The sequence below is a fragment of the Rhinopithecus roxellana genome, chromosome 6 (genome assembly GCF_007565055.1).
Source record: "Rhinopithecus roxellana isolate Shanxi Qingling chromosome 6, ASM756505v1, whole genome shotgun sequence".
NCBI classification, from domain to species: domain Eukaryota; kingdom Metazoa; phylum Chordata; class Mammalia; order Primates; family Cercopithecidae; genus Rhinopithecus; species Rhinopithecus roxellana.
In genome coordinates this window covers 53882265-53899288 of record NC_044554.1, presented here as the reverse complement: position 1 = coordinate 53899288, position 17024 = coordinate 53882265, and the positions used below count along the sequence as shown (strand labels likewise).

General features: G+C 41.1%; 1 protein-coding gene and 2 pseudogenes across 2 annotated transcripts in view; 2 read left to right on the top strand and 1 right to left on the bottom strand.

Moving 5' to 3' along the window:
• Nucleotides 1-796: 796 nt before the first annotated feature.
• On the bottom strand, nucleotides 797-3546 carry LOC115898177 (annotated as a pseudogene).
• A 645-nt stretch (nucleotides 3547-4191) lies between these two features.
• On the top strand, nucleotides 4192-4627 carry LOC115898278 (annotated as a pseudogene). The gene has a single exon (XR_004057994.1). The product of XR_004057994.1 is annotated as a phosphatidylinositol N-acetylglucosaminyltransferase subunit P-like (transcript).
• Nucleotides 4628-5415: 788 nt separating this feature from the next.
• Nucleotides 5416-17024, top strand: part of UBN2 (ubinuclein 2) — an 82714-nt gene continuing 71105 nt past the window's right edge. Inside the window, 3 exon segments of the mRNA XM_030932567.1 lie at nucleotides 5416-5820; nucleotides 5823-6133; nucleotides 11433-11525. Coding sequence (XP_030788427.1) covers nucleotides 5667-5820; nucleotides 5823-6133; nucleotides 11433-11525 — 558 coding nt within the window. The 5' untranslated portion in view covers nucleotides 5416-5666.

Below are 17024 nucleotides of genomic sequence, written 5' to 3'. Positions count from 1 at the left end.
TGTGTGTGAACTATGATACATGAATCAAACTAGTATAAATTGCTCTCAAAGAGATTGCTTTATTATTAGAAGAAAAAGGAATAAGAAAGTGAAAAATACAGAAACATATTCCAATTTAGCTGCTGGGTCTGGAATTATAGTGGAAATATTGAGAAAATGTTCACTCTATCATCAAACATTGACTTTATGTCTCATTCTAAAAAGAAAAAGCACTTTTCCTGCAAATAAAAGCTCAATACCTTCAAAATTAATTAAAAGAACATCTGAGGCTGGGCGTGGTGGCTCACACCTGTAATCCTAGCACTTTGGGAGGTCAAAGTGGGCAGATCACATGGTCAGGAGTTCGAGACCAGTCTGGCCAACACAGTGAAACCCTGTCTCTAAAAATACAAAAATACAGAATTTTCTAAAAATTTCTAAAAATACAAAAATCAGCTGGGTGTGGTGGTGCGTGCCTGTAATCCCAGCTACTTGGGAGGCGGAGGCAGGAGAATTCCTTGAACTTAGGAGGCGGATGTTGCAGTGAGCCAAGATAGCGCCACTGCACTCCAGCCTGGGCAACAGTGCAAGAATCCATCTGGGGAAAAAAATAAAATGACATCTGAATATTTAGCATGATGAACTTGTCAATAAACCCCTCCTATATGTTGCTTAAAAAGGTGGGGGTTGAGTTATTGACACAATTTCTCAGTTTTTCCACAAATCTTTTTAATTTTTTTGGTTACATAAATTAATCCATTTATTATAGGCTAGTGATCCATTTATTATAGGCTACTCTCAAAGAGTAGAGGAGCGTCTACTGGTCATTCAATTGCTTCAGTCTTCTGATGGTGTTCTTTACCGTGACAGCGGAAGTGGTATTCTAGGTCCAGACAATGTGGTTCCTGCATGAAGACAGTAGCGGTGTCTTCATGCAGGAACCACAGTGCCAGATCCCCACAGCTCGTCTCTGCATCTTGGTTTTGCCACAGAAAAGAGCAAATGTACTTGGAGTGCTGGCTGATTTCAATTTTCTTCACCATTTTCCGGAGGGAGGCCCCACAGCGGGTCCTATATTTACCAACGATTCCAACTTCTTGGTTCAGCCATGTCACCGTGAACTATGACCCAGCTCAGAGAGCTATTCCACAAATCTTAAGGAGAAAGACAATCAGTGTGCAAAAGAAATATGGGTCATAGTAAGTGCTGAAAAACTTCATCCCGTATTTATGGGTATGGTGCACATGCTTTCAGCGACAAATCAGCTGATAAATGAAAAACTATACTTCTTGGCAAAAACACAGTATCAGTGTATTACCTACCACAGAATATTTACAGCAACAATAACTATGATGTAGTAACAGTCCAACTTGCTAAGAGTACTAATACTGAAAGTTGCATAATATTTTTATGCCAGATTTGTGTAGCAAGATAATTTTATAGAGGAATTATTGACTGTATAGAGAAAAATGTATTCAGAATTTTAAAATAGTTCCCTTGGCCTCCATCACAGCAAGTAGTAGCGGCAGCAGTGATCAGAATGCGGTGAGGGAGATCGTGGACATTCTGCTTGTAGTCCCAGCTACTCCGGAGGCTGAGGCAGGAGAATGGCGTGAACCCGGAAGGCGGAGCTTGCAGTGAGCTGAGATCGCGCCACTGCACTCCAGCCTGGGCGACAGAGCAAGACTCCGTCTCAAAAAAAAAAAAAAAAAAAAAAAAAAAGAGAGATTTCAAGAATTCTGAATATTGGCTTACTGGAAACTCTGGCCATTTGTGTACAGCTTTGTGAGCAAGGACTTAACCCAGAATTAATTAATAATCAAGGAAATATCACTGGTTATCAAGGAGCTTCGAAAGACTACCAAAGCACTGAAGGCTGCTGAAAACATGACAAGCTAACTTTCTGGAGAAATCCTGATATGTCGAGCTCTTCCAGAGGATTTGAAGACTGCGTTGTAATCAAGAACGTACAGTGAAACTACTGCATGCAGCAGTGTAGAAAAATTGTCCTTTTTAAAAGAATTACAGAACCATAACTTTATAAGTCAGTGGGAAAGTGGCTTACAGAGGGAACTATCAGGTGTGTTTACATTGTATCTTATTCACTTTTTTAAATGGCACCAATGTATTGGCATTGCTATGTTTATATTTAGCATTCCTTATTTACAGCTCTAATAGCTTTAATTTTCTGAGCGGTCTATTACATGTTTATATCTGCTGTGCCTGGTTGAAGCATGGTGGAACCCATTAGTAATAAGGTGTGGTGGTTATATGACTTGACGTTTCCTTTATAAACTAATTTTGAATTGTTTATGCACAATAACTATGGATTTATGTTGTACTCTAACAGGATTTCAGCCACCATTTGTGAATTTTGATTTAGGTTCATTATATCAGAATCTTGTTTTTTAAATTAAGAACATAGAAAACACTTCTTGTAATCTGCCCTTTAACAAAGAACATTCAGTTTGTTAGGCAATGAATAGGGTGAACCAGATCATTTTTTTGATTTAAAAAATTAATTTGATTAAACTTGGTATTTTATGAAGAGAATAAATTATTACAGCTTAGTACTTCATTTACACAGAAAAATGATTGTGAGGTATGAAATTTATCATGATGTTGGACTAAGATTAAAGAAGAATTTATTGCTATGAAGAACATGTATATGCATTATTACTATTCACGACAGCCTATATATCTGAACTAGGGATTTCAATTTTGATCAGTTTAGAAAAGAAAAAGATCCGCCGGGCGCGGCGGCTCAAGCCTGTAGTCCCAGCACTTTGGGAGGCCGAGACGGGCAGATCACGAGGTCAGGAGATGGAGACCATCTTGGCTAACACGATGAAACCCCATTTCTACTTAAAAAAAAAAAAAAAATACTAGCCGGGCGAGGTGGCGGGCGCCTGTAGTCCCAGCTACTTGGGAGGCTGAGGCAGGAAAATGGCGTAAACCCGAGAGGCGGAGCTGAGATCCGGCCACTGCACTCTAGCCTGGGCGACAAAGCGAGACTCCGTCTCAAAAAAAAAAAAAAAGAAAAGAAAAGGAAAAGATCAGGCGCCACAGTGGATCAGATGTTCATGTACCACTGTCCTCATGAATACTGGAGTACAATAAACCTATGAACAGGCAAGAACTTCCAGGGCGTTAAAGAAAATCTTTCCCAATTTGCTTCTATATGATATTAACATTTTTTTCTACACTGTATTATAAAATATTTTATATTAACTCTGTTGCGTCTGTTGCTTTTACTTTATCCTAAGCAGTAGGTAAGTATTGTGAAACTTGTATTTCAGATATGCACATATGTGTTATGTATATATGGGTGTACATTCTGGGTTACGGTGTAAAATTTCTTACTGTGGGTTGTGGATCAAAAAGTTGGAAAACTCAGTGGGTTAGAAGTTAGAAGATAATGTTGGACAAGTAACACACCTGTACTAGGATTTGGCCCACAGACCACCAGTTTGCAGTCTCTGAGCTAAACTGTGGAGGATATTGAATGAGTATACATACATAGAACTCAGTTTGTAGGTAAGTTGCAGCCAGAGCAGAGAACGACATAATAAAAACTCTTTTAGAGACATTAATATGACCCCATCTCAAGACTGGCGGGGATAGAGACTGAAGGCAGGTCATTTAAGTATCACAAAGAATCTAAAAATGAGACCCGAATTCGTAATCAGAAAAGGAGCAGTGGGGAAGGAGATAATGGAGGTAAAACATGGTGCTAAGGAGAAAAGATAGGGTTTTAGAGTTGGGAGAGACCTTTGGAATCATAGATTTCATCATCATCTTCGTCCAAGTAGGGAAAGTAACAGGAGAGGAAAAAACAGTACCCTCTCAGAATTTGTCTATGACGTCACACTGACTTAATAAATGAGCTTTGAACAGTTAATCCAGTTAATGCAATTAACAGAAGGCTTGGATGTGAAGGGCGACCCCTCAAATTTGCTTTTTATTCAATGGATTAAAATGGCCAGTAATTCTCATCCTTTCAGACCTGACTTCCAATTAATTAATTACAAGTGAGCCTATGGGGCGTGCCCAATCAATTCCTTCCCCATCCTGAAATGGGTCCTTCAGCATTCTTTTAAACCACCAAACCCTCTTAAGAAGTTTTCTGTGATTGCCTTTGCCGTCGCGATTCGCGGGATCACGCCGGCCTAGCGCTCCCCGGCTCCCACCCAGGGAGGGTCGTTGTGCGCCTGCGCCAAGATTGTCTAAAGCCCCAGGAAAAATGGTGGAAAATTCACCGTCGCCATTGCCAGAAAGAGCGATTTATGGCTTTGTTCTTTTCTTAAGCTCCCAGTTTGGCTTAAATATTGGGCAGTTGCATTACCTGTCTACCTCCTTATTACTATAGTAATTGGCTACGTGCTCTTGTTTGTGATTAACATGATGAGTACCTCTCCACTCGACTCCATTCATACAATCACAGATAACTATGCTAAAAATCAACAGCAGAAGAAATACCAAGAGGAAGCCATTCCAGCATTAACAGATATTTCTATTAGTGAAGTAAACCAGGTGTTCTTTCTTGCAGCCAAAGAACTTTACACCAAAAACTGAACTGTATGTAACCATACTAACACCAAGCACGTATTTATTTATAAGTTTTTGCCATTATAATTTTGGCCATAAATTAATTTGACCATCTCTCTTATTAACAGAGAAAAAATGTCAGTTGACCTTCTCTTAGATTATATTCAATGAATATTGTAAATGTTCTCAAGTATTAATTGTTAATGAACAGAATAAATCCAAAAAAAAAAGAAGTTTTCTGTGATTTCAACAGTTTAGGCCTTCTGAATGAGCCCAGAACTCTTCACCTGCTTGTTAATTTTCCAACTGCAAAGCGTTATTGAACATTTAACGACCCTGCCCCACGCAACGCCCACTGCGGCCGGGCGAGGGAAACCAGAGTAGGTCGAGGAAGGGGAGGCCTGCGCTTTCGGGAGGGAAGCCGATGGGGCTAGTCGGGCTGAAGGTGGGCACTTCCTTTTTTCCCTCGATACTTAAGGCTACGGGGACACACGCCTGGCAGGCACAACGGCCGGCGCGTCTGTCTACCTTTGCCCAGAGTCCGCCTTGAATAATCAGCTAACAACCCCAATTCCCTTGAACCCAGCGCGGGAGACCCGGCGCCATGGCTAGGTCGGTCTCAGGCACATCCCGATGCTCGCCCCGGGAAGCTCCTGGAGCGCCTCTGGTTTCCGGGTACGAATAGGAAGCTGCTCGGGAAACCCCAGAACCCTCCCTTTGAGGAAGGGTGCAGACGGCGTCTCCGTTTCCACGGAAACAGGCCGAGCCATGTCGTCACTTCCGCCGACCTGTCTGGACGCCAGACTGTTGGGAGGAAAAGAGGAAAACTGAGCAACAGCCACGACAGTGGACGCGAGCGTCTCCTCTGTGCGCATGCGCCCGCTCAGCGGCCTGCTTCTATTTATGTGGGGGATCCAACATGGCGGCCGCGGCGACCCTGGCGATGGCGGTGAAGCCCATCAGAACGTAGTAGCGGGGAAGGGGACACGGTCCGCACTCACCGTGGCGTCGGCGGAGACGGCTGAGGGTGGTGGAGGGAAGAAAAGCGACGGAGAGCAAGAGGAAGGGCGGGCAGGCACGCAGCGCGGCGTAGAAGCGAGCGCCGGCTCGAGCTAAAGCAGAGGGCCAGAACAGTGGGGATGGCGGAGCCGCGCAGAGTAGCGTTCATTAGCTTGTCACCGGTGCGGCGACGCGAGGCCGAGTACCCGGGGCCCGACCGCGAGCCCGAGTACCCCCGCGAACCCCCCCGGCTGGAGCCGCAGCCGTACCGCGAGCCGGCCCGGGCGGAGCCGCCGGCCCGCGGGAGCCTGCCCCCCGCTCGGACGCGCAGCCCCCGCCGCGGGAGAAGCCGCTCCCCCAGCGCGAGGTCAGCCGCGCCGAGCCGCCCATGTCGCTGCAGCGCGAGCCCCCGCGGCCCGAGCCGCCGCCGCCGCTCCCGCAGCTGCCCTTGCAGCCGCCCCCGCCGCGGGAATCGGCTTCCCGGGCTGAGCAGCCGCCGCGGCCGCCGAGGGAGACGGTGCGCCTGGAGCTGGTGCTCAAGGACCCCACCGACGAGAGCTGCGTGGAGTTCAGTTACCCGGAGCTGCTGCTGTGCGGAGAACAACGGGTACAGAAGATTCCTCCCTCCTGCCCCAGACCCCGAGAGCCTCAGGACCCGCCGTCTTCCCCAGCTGGTTTGCACCTTGGGACGCCCACCGAGCGCGTCCGGGTCGCCCCGAGGGTGGGGTGCGGGGGGCCGGGGCCGAGCGGGTGGACGGGCGGTGATCGGTGCTTCCTCCACTCCCTGGGGTGGCCGAGGCTCTCACCCGGCTGCGCCGAATTCCCAAACCCCCGGCACTCGCTCCCAACGCCGCGCCGAGCCTGTTTTCTTGTGCACTTTTCGGAACCTCAGATTTTCCTTCTTTCCTTTCTGCTCCCCACACAAAATCCTGGGGCCCTGCAGGCCGTGTGGCTGGGTTCTCCCTGTGGCGCTACAGCTGTCGTTCCAGTAGAAAGGAAGAGAAAACCTTGGGGGACACGCCCCCCAGTCTGAAGCAGAGAGATTGTGTAACCCCTCTCGTATCATCCTCATCCTCATCACTGTTTGTTTTGCTGGGCTTCGTGGCTGCTGAGGTGTGCTTGCGTGCCTGTGATATTTTTCTTAATCGAAGGAAATTTAAGAATAATTAAAGGTTTTCAGAGACTAAGGATCCCACTTTAGGAATGGAGAAGTGAGTTAGATAATCTGGTTACTAATTTTTCTCTCGTGTTGGTATTGGAAAACCTTTTTAGCTTTCCTTTTTTGTGAAGTTTGTTCATATTGTAATTGAATGGGAAGGTGTCTCCTGTTTTATTTGACACCTACCCGTCATATTATTTAAATGTATTATCATTAGTTTATAGAAGAACATTGTACTCGGCCTTTGTAATTTTCGGAGGATGATGAGAAAAATCTCGGCTTTGAATTTTTTAAAACAATTGAAAATATATAGGTATGCTTTATGATGTAAGAGGTGAACAATGGAGAAAGGATAGGGCTTATGTTGGTAATTGTAATTTGTATTGTTGTGGGTTGGTGGATCTTCAGAAGTACGTTAGAAAAGGAAATGATAGATTAACAGTAAAGAAAGAGAACAGTTTTCTCTGTTGCTTAGCAGTTATGCCCGTTATTAGGCTTTGCTTTAGCTTGGGTCTAATGGACTCCAGAAGTCACTTGTTTTTTCATCTTCGGCTACGTTTATGGTCAAAATGACTGACTGCTTAGTCACAAAGTATCATGTTGAACAGTTTCACTAGATTTTGTTTACTTTATGGCCAGCTAATATTTTGATCATTATTTAGAAATGTTGTGTGGTCAAATCATTACAAAATGTTTTAAACCAAAATGAATTGCTTAAAGGTAGAGATCATTTTGGTCACTTCCACATAACATTTTGCTCTTTAGACTCAACTTGAGTGCCCCCTCTTTATAAATGTGATGTCACTTTTTTCCCAAAAGAATATTAAAAATATTGGATTGGAGCATTTTCTAAACATTGTATTTGAGCTGCTAATCTAAGTTGGTTTGCAGTTTTTGTAATTTTCATAAGTTACAGGAGAAAAGCATTATCTTTGTGTAAAAAATACATAGCAATAACTACATTTACTGAGTTCTTACTGTGTGCTAGACACAGTTCTAAGCACTGCACGTGGTTTTTCTAGTAGTCCTACAGAACTCTATGGGGTAAAAACTATTATCCTCACTTTACAAACGTATGTAATTTTATTAGTACTTCTTTCCATAGTGATACAATTTCTTAGTAAAACAAAATTTCTTAAAATTAACTCATATAGTTTAGAGGATTCTGCCAAAATGAAGTAAAATGTAAGTCATGGTAGAAATACAAAGACCTTTATTATGTCCCTGTTTATGCTGTAATATTCACACGATGGCAAATTAATAATAGATGTGTATCATTTAATTATAAAAAAGTTTGACACCCTAGCTTTGTTAACTTGATAACACCAGAACTACTACTTTCGTGTAATAGGAGAAAGAGGAATAATTCCATTTAATTTTTCCGTTTACTTGTTAACAGTGTAGGTGTCTATTGGCCCAGTTTTCTCGTTGTATATCAACCTTCTATCTTTTTTCATATACCTCTGAACAAAACAAAATCCATTGTATACAATCACTTTTGCGACAAAGATTTGCCACATTTTCCTGTGATTGCTGCCAGTGAATACCCTTATTATGCAAGAAAGCATAGAAAACATATGTTTAAGTAAGATTGTCATGGTTTCATGAAGGGAAATCCTAGAAGAGAGACCATCAGAAAGCAAAATGCGAACATTAGAATTGGTCTGGAAAGTTGGTGGTTCCCAAAATTAGAAGAATTAGAGGAGGAAGGACTCTACATTTTTGAAATAGCCATCTATCAGTAAATAACATTTTAGCGCCAGATGCTGAAATTGGTAGATGTGGGGCTATTAAAAAGAAAAACAAAACAAAAGGTGTGTTACATATGGATACCATTCATATGGGTGCATTTAAATCAGTTCCCTTTGTAAATACTAAGTGAACAGTAAAACCTTGATTTACTGAAACACAATCAGAAATTTTTCTGTGCTCTATTTTTAATGCGAAAAGCACAATTAAATAATTTGTGCTGGGAAAATACAAAAAACAAAACCACAGGTTAGGTAAACCTTTAACCTTATTGTCTCTATGCAGTATAGTGCTGTGATTGAGGTGGTTTAGGATGATGACCGGCATTGGAATCATCTCTATCCTGAAAGATTAATTTGGTCACCATTTCTGGCTAAAGGATAATAGTGCATTTTAGAAATAAATTTTGGCAATGATTGATATACAAAAAAAGGTTTAACTCTTAGTAAACCAGAAAAATCAGTTAACCAGAACACCCATTTGTGAACATGCTTAATTGAACATTTACTGTGAAAAGAAAAATAAGTGTTTATAGTATGTTAATATAATTGTACTATTTGAGAATTCCTTGGCATTTCATTGTTTGCATATTTTGGATAAAATTTGTGAAAGAATCTCCTGAAAATGGTGTTGATAAGTTAAGATCAAAGGACAAAATTACTGCATCAGTTTTGCATGTGGGTAGTTGATAATTTTCAGATATTTTTTCACCTGAAAAAACCAAAAAAGCTTAGTCTTGATTGGGGAAGGGTGTTTATTCTTAACTGTAAAAGAAAAGTGAGTCCATTTTCTTAAATTTGTTTTTGTAGGCTGTCAAGAGAAAATAAGAGCTGTACTTTTGATACCTACATAAAGTACATAAAATATTTTAGAATGGTATATAAGGTGATTCTTATTAAAAATATAGATCCATAGGTTTATATTTATACATATAAAATGAGTCATACCACAGAGTAAGTATTTGGGCTTCACAGTGCACGAGGGAGCAGTTTGTAATAGACATGGTGATTGCTCACTGACCTTAACCTGAGCCTCTAGTTAAGGTTATACCTGCCGGGCGTGGTGGCTCACGCCTGTAATCCCAGCACTTTGGGAGGCCGAGGTGGGCGGATCTTGAGGTCAGGAGATCGAGACCATCCTGGCTAACACGGTGAAACCCCATCTCTACTAAAAATACAAAAAATTAGCCGGGCAAGTTGGCGGGCACTTGTAGTCCCAGCTACTCTGGAGACTGAGGCAGGAGAATGGCATGAACCCAGGAGGCAGAGCTTGCAGTGAGCCGAGATCGTGCCACTGCACTCCAGCCTGGGCAAGAGAGCAAGACTCTGTCTCAAAAACAAATAAACAAACAAGGCTATACCCTGGACATGCCTAGGATTCCTTATTATTCTCACTAGTTTATTCCTTTTTGGATCATGTTTATGTTTTTCATTGGTAAATTTTTTTTTTGAGGGGGGATGAGGTCTCTGTCTGTCTCCACCAGGCTGGAGTGCGGTGGTGCGATCTCAGAATCTCAACTCACTGCAACCTCCACCTCCCGGGTTCAAGCGATTCTCTTGTCTCAGCCTCCCGAGTAGCTGGGACTACAGGCAGGTGCCACCACACTCGGCTAGTTTTTGTATTTTTAGTAGAGACAGGGTTTCACCATGTTGGCCAGGCTGGTCTTGAACTCCTGACCTCCCAAAGTGCTGGGATTACAGGTATGAGCCACTGCTCCCGGCCTTTCATTGGTAACTTCTATTGGGGTGAAGTATTCTATAAATTTATTACTTATTACAATGATTTTAAAAATTGATTCTAAAGTTAACTCCTTTAAAGAAGTATCCCTTTATTCTAATGTCCCAGATGTGATGAATTGTCTCGTATTCATTCTGTCCACATTTTTCTATCATGTTTTTTAGACCGATCACTTATCAACCTTTATATCCAGGATGAAGTATCTCAGTTTCTAAGTGTGCAAATCTTCCTTCCTTCTGCATTTTTTCTTGCCCTTCAGAGTCCATTGAATCTGTATCAGTATTTCAGTTGTAGTATACCTTAATTTTTAATTACCTCAGTCAGTTGTCTGAAATTGGATAAAAGTAGTATTTTTATCCTTGTTTTGGCTTTTTTGTGCATTGAAAACCATATATATGTTTGTATGCTAAAGTAGAAGACTTAAGGATGTGATGGCTATTTTTGTTTGTTTTGTTAAATAGATGGTTAATGTGGGCTTCTAGCTCTGTGTGTGTTTTAAACCATGTATTATAATAAACTTTCACTCTCCCCTACTAGAAGAAAGGCATGGTAATGTAATCTTTTTGCAGCTATTTCTCTTTTCTAGCTTTGTTTAAAAGTAGTGTGTATTCCCTGAATGGATATCCATTGACAGGATATTGGTGATATAATGGTTGTTGATACTGGACCTCAACAGAAAGCCTTAGCTGCTATACACACTCAGTGTTAACTCACAGGCAGATGATAAAGTGTTGATTTTAATTAATAATCTAGAGCTCCTTTTAGAAGCATTTCCTGATCAAAGCAGTTAATCTTTGCTAGTGAAGATATCAATCTAGAGTTATAAGTGAGATTTTCATGTTTAGCTAGTGTTCCTGGGGATTTTTTTTCCTTGTTATTTTGGATGAGGTGACCATATGATCATTTTGCAGGTGAAGACAATTTGGATTGTTCTTACTCATCAAAACACTATGAAGTATATATGATTCCATTACAACTGTAAATATTTTTTGCTATGAACCAACTTTTTTTTTTGTTTTAATACTTCTGACTTACTTGTTAGTATTAGGAAAAGTTGTCTCTTATTGATTAAATTTAAAATATAGTTTCTGAATAATGTAATTGTATAACATATATATTCTCACTAGTTTATTTCCTTTCGGATCACATTTATTGAAATAGAATTGAAGTGTTTGTTACATAATGATAAATAAATAAACAATAATACTGTTTGTAATACTAATGGATACTTCTGTTTCTTTTCCCACTCACCTTGAATCAGAAGAAGCTCATTCACACAGAAGACCCATTTAATGATGAACATCAGGAGAGGCAAGAGGTGGAAATGTTGGCTAAGAAATTTGAAATGAAATATGTGAGTATAATAAACTGATCACTGTTTTTAATCCTATTGACCTGTTTCCTTTCTGTGACTGGTCAGGAGGGCCTATAAATATCCATTGCCTGCCTTACCTTGTTCTCACAAATTGAAACCAAGTGAATGGTTAGATAGTCAAATAAAGATTCCAGTAGGCTTGTGATAAAGTAGTCATCATTCATTTTTATTTTTATTTATTTATTTTGGAAACAGGGTCTCGCTCTGGCACCCAGGCTGGAGTGCAGTGGTGCAGTGGTGCAGTGTTGGCTCACTGCAACCTCTGCCTTCCAGGTTCAAGCGATTCTCATGCGTTGGCCTTCCAAGTAACTGTGACTACAGGGGCAACACCACACCCAGCTGATTTTTTGTATTTTTAGTAGAGACGGGATTTCACCATGTTGGCCAGGCTGGTCGTGAACTCCTGACCTCAAGTGATCCATCCTGCCAAGTAGCCATCATTTATTATAGTCTTTCAAGAGTCCAGGCGGTTTGCTTTTCATATATTATCTCCAATCTTTGTAACAAAACCACAAGCTAAGTAATATTGACCAGATTTTACAGATGAGGAAACTGAGGCTCTGAGTTCAAGATTAAGTAACTGATACAACGTCACACAGTGGCAAGAGTAAGCTACAGGTCCAGGTCTGTGTAGCTCTAACTCTATTCGCTTTCTGCCACCATCGAGAATGCTATTTTAATTCCCTTGATATAGTAGTTCTCAAACCTTTCTGCCTCTTAAGAGTTTGACAGTGAATATGTGTACTTCTAAGCCTGTAGCATCAGACTCAGAACCAGCATGATACCTCTTTGAAAGTGTCCGGTTTATGCTAAATATTCATGTACATTTTACATTCAGTGCCACAATATATTGGTGTTTGTTTGAATACAAAAATAATTTTTAATTACCTGATTAAGTTGCTTAACATTTTTCTCAAATTTTCTAGTATTACTGACTTTGTAGAAAGCCCCACTCCTCACCTATGGCTTTAAGTACTCTTGGCACTTTGCTAAAACATAACCCAGTTGAGAAGCAGCACTTTACCCCTCTGATTCCTCTGTGAGCATGGAAAATTATCCCACGAGAGGAAGGATATCAGCTCACACTGGCCTTGTCATTCGTACTACCCTCAAGATACCACTGGGATCTTGACCCAATCATGCTGGCTCCTTGTAATTAAGAAACCATTTGAGGGTAGAAGAAATAGATGAGAATAGATTGGAATTGAAATCAGGTCCTAGGCCATACTTTGCCATCTTCTACTGCCTCAGCCACCTGAGTAGCTGGGATTACAGGCATGCACCACCACGCCCAGTTAATTTTTTGTATTTAGTAGAGACAGGGTTTCACCATGTTGGCCAGGCTGGTCTTGAACTCCTGACCTCAAATGATCTGTCTGCCTTGGCCTCCCAAAGAGCTGAGATTACAGGTGTGAGCCCCTGGGCCTGGCCAAGGCCAGTTTTCTTACCTATAAATTGAGAGGTTCAGGTGTTTCAGAGACCCTTCTGGTTCTCTGCTCTGTGACTATATAATAATAAATTTAGGGATGGACTGATGGGTATTTAAATAGAAGGAATAGCAAAAGTTGTTACACTAATTTGTAGTATATAATTTCAATGTAATATTTTGAGACTATATTGTATCATGATTACATGTATCATAAATTATAAAATCCTATAGAATGTATAAATCCTAAAATCCTAGCATGTATAAATCCTAAAATACTGTGTTTTTTATACAAGTTATGCATGGGTTACACTTCATGTTTTAACCAACTAGTACACTTAAGTGGCTCAAAATTCAAAAATTAAAAATCTTCCTTTTATTGTATTGCCCACCCATTGAATCCCACTTCCTAGGCAAGTAACATTCCTGTGGTACCAGAGATATATCTCTGTACATACACATCTATTCCTTTCCCACCCCCTTTTTATACATATTATAGAATACTGTACACACTTAAGCTCTTTGCTCTTTATTTACTGCATCTTAGTATGTTTGGGCGGGAGGTCATATCAGGACAAAGTGCTTTCTCTCCATTGCTGTTTCATTGCATGGAACTCTCACACTGTAACCAGTCCCCAAATGATTTAGGTTGTTTTCAGAAATTTGCCCTTATTAATAGTGCTGCAGTAAATTAGTCTGTAAAATGGCTTTTTTTTTTTTTTTTGAGACAGTCTCGCTCTGTGGCCCAGGCTGGAGTGCAGTGGCCGGATCTCAGCTCACTGCAAGCTCCGCCTCCTGAGTTTACGCCATTCTCCTGCCTCAGCCTCCCGAGTAGCTGGGACTACAGGCACCCGCCACCTTGCCCGGCTAGTTTTTTGTATTTTTTTTAGTAGAGACGGGGTTTCACCGTGTTAGCCAGGATGGTCTCGATCTCCTGACCTCGTGATCCTCCGGTCTCGGCCTCCCAAAGTGCTGGGATTACAGGCTTGAGCCACCGCGCCCGGCCAAAATGGCATTTTACAGAATTTCAAGTTTATCTGTAGGACAGATTCCTAAAAGTAGACGACTCAGGTTGGAGGATTTATGCTTTTATAAATTTAGTATATATTACTAAATATATATGTATATTATGTATAATATATATTTTAAATATATATTTATTTTAAATATATTTTAAATATATATTTATTTTAAATATATATTATACATATATATATATATATTTAGTATATATTACTAAATTACCAGTTCTACTCCCTCCAGCACTATATCAGAGTGTGTCTTTTTTGGGGGGGTTTTTTTTTGTTTTTTTTTTGTTTTTTTTTTTGAGACAGAGTTTCACTCTTGTTGCCCAGGCTGGAGTGCAATGGCGCAGTATCGGCTCACTACAACCTCCACCTCCGAGGTTCAAGCAGTTCTCCTGCCTCAGCCTCCCAAGTAGCTGGGATTACAGGCATGCACCACCACGCCCAGTTAATTTTTTGTATTTAGTAGAGACAGGGTTTCACCATGTTGGTCAGGCTGGTCTTGAACTCCTCACCTTAGGTGATCCACCACCTTGTCCACCCAAAGTGTTGGGATTACAGGTGTGAGCCACTGCACCCAGCCTAGAGTGTCTATTTTGCCATGGGTTACAAAATCAAGGATTAGAATTGCCCTTTGCAAATGGAAAAATTCCTGTATATAATCCTATAAGTAAAATGATTCAGTGTATGATGCACTACCTTAAAGTTAGCATTAAGTCTTCTTAGTTAACCCTAGGATAGTATCTGGCATAGAAAGACCAACGTTCTGAAGAAGTTATTTGATGCATGAAACTGAGTTTCAGTTGACTTAGATATATTCAAGCCTTGTTATTTTATTTACAGTGATAAAATATTACTCTTGTTATAATCTAAATTAATGGGCTGTATTTCTTCTCTGGATTTTTATTTTGGTAACTTACTTTCTTATTTCCATTCTAATTAGAGATATTATGTACGTTAACCAAAAAGCATGCCCAAGTGTTATATCTATGAGCATTAAGTGTGTGTGTGTGTATGTGTGTGTATTTATTTACTTGTTTGGTAGAGACAAGGTCTTGTTGTGTGGCCTAGGCTGGTCTTAAACTCCTGAGCTCAAGCGATCCACCTGCCTCAGCCTCCCAAAGTGCTGGGTTTGCAGGTGTGAGCCACTGTACCCAACCTAAATATATATAAATATATATATGGTAATTATTTGGAACCTTTTAAGAAAATCATCAGGCCAAAAGTGACCTGAGAGAAGATAGAGTGTCCTGCTAGGTGCTATAGGCCTAGAGCTCTAGGCTATCACAAAATCTCTCTTCAACTACAGTAATCTTCGTTGGTGTTTGGGGCAGGTGTTGCAGCAGTTGAAAATCAGTGATATCAGAAATTATAGGGAGTATAGGCCAGGCGGGCTGGCTCATGCCTGTAATCCCAGCACTTTGGGAGGCGAGGCGGGCGGATCACCTGAGGTCAGGAGTTCGAGACCAGCCTGACCAACATGGAGAAACCCTGTCTCTACTGAAAATACAAAATTAGCCAGGCGTGGTGGCACATGCCTGTAATCCCAGCTACTTGGGAGGCTGAGGCAGGAGAATCGCTTGAACCCGGGAGGCGGAAGTTGTGGTGAGCCGAGATCACACCACTGCACTCCAGCCTGGGCAAGGAGAGCAAAACTCTGTCTCAAAAAAAAAAAAAATTATAGGGAGTATAAAATTGTATAAAGAGCACCCTGCGTTGAATTTGTGGAGTTCCCCCCTCCATTGTGTCCTATTTTTATGGCCATGTTCTGTTTCCTGTTATGTTGTTCTTATGCTCAGGTAATGTGACAGTTCATATTCAACATCAATTACTAAATGGTTTTTTGGAAAAAGACCAATATGACTGTTAAGTACTTAGTTTTACCTAGATTATACTAAATTGGTTGTTTTACATAAATCTTTTTAAATAGCTAAGTCCAAGTTTTGACATTTCTACAACCGTGTAGGCTCCAGATTCGTCTTGATGGTTAGAAAGAAGGCAGGATACAGGTAAAAGAGGCTCCCATACCTCTCTTTATTCCCAGTTAAGGCTCCAGAATGTTTAGGCGAAACATCTTGGTTTTCTTTTTTTTTTTTTTTTTTTTTTTTTTTTGAGACGGAGTCTTGCTCTGTCACCTGGGCTGGAATGCAGTGGCCGGATTTCAGCTCACTGCAAGCTCCGCCTCCCGGGTTTATGCCATTCTCCTGCCTCAGCCTCCGGAGTAGCTGGGACTACAGGCGCCCGCCACCTCGCCCGGCTAGTTTTTTGTATTTTTAGTAGAGACGAGGTTTCACCGTGTTAGCCAGGATGGTCTCGATCTCCTGACCTCGTGATCCTCCGGTCTCGGCCTCCCAAAGTGCTGGGATTACAGGCTTGAGCCACCGCGCCCGGCCAACATCTTGATTTTCAATTCAGTTTTTAGACGGTCTCTAGGTAATATATACCTTTTATGAGGCCACCTGTACTCTCTACTCTATACTCTGGAGTAAGATGCTTCTATTTGATGGGTAGAGACTTGTTCTCTTGGCCTTCTAGGACATAAGATAACCTATAATTGTTGAAAGATTTCTCTTAGTGATTTTTTTCTCACCCCATTACCCCAGCCATTCTGAAACATCATGCTGTCTTAGAATTGGATATAAATTCAGTAATCTAAATGAAAGCACCTAGCACAATACCTTGTGCCTAGCAGGGGCTCAGTTAAGACTATTTGAATCTGAACGACTCTGAATAGGAAGGCGTATATTCTGCCAGACATTTATTAGTATTCATGAAATCACATTATAACTTTAAAATCTGCTTACTGTGCTATATAGACATTGAATACCATCTTTCACGCTTAGTTCTATGTGGTTTTGGACTCTCAGAGCCCTAGTAGTTTCATATTTGTTTTAAAAAGAAGGGTAAGGGTAGATTTGATAATAGAAAAGTTATTCTGAGCAGTCTTATAAGTGAAACAGTTGACCAAATGGAATAACACTGTTTTTACTCAAAGACAAATTATTCTTCTAAATACTCTTGATTTTC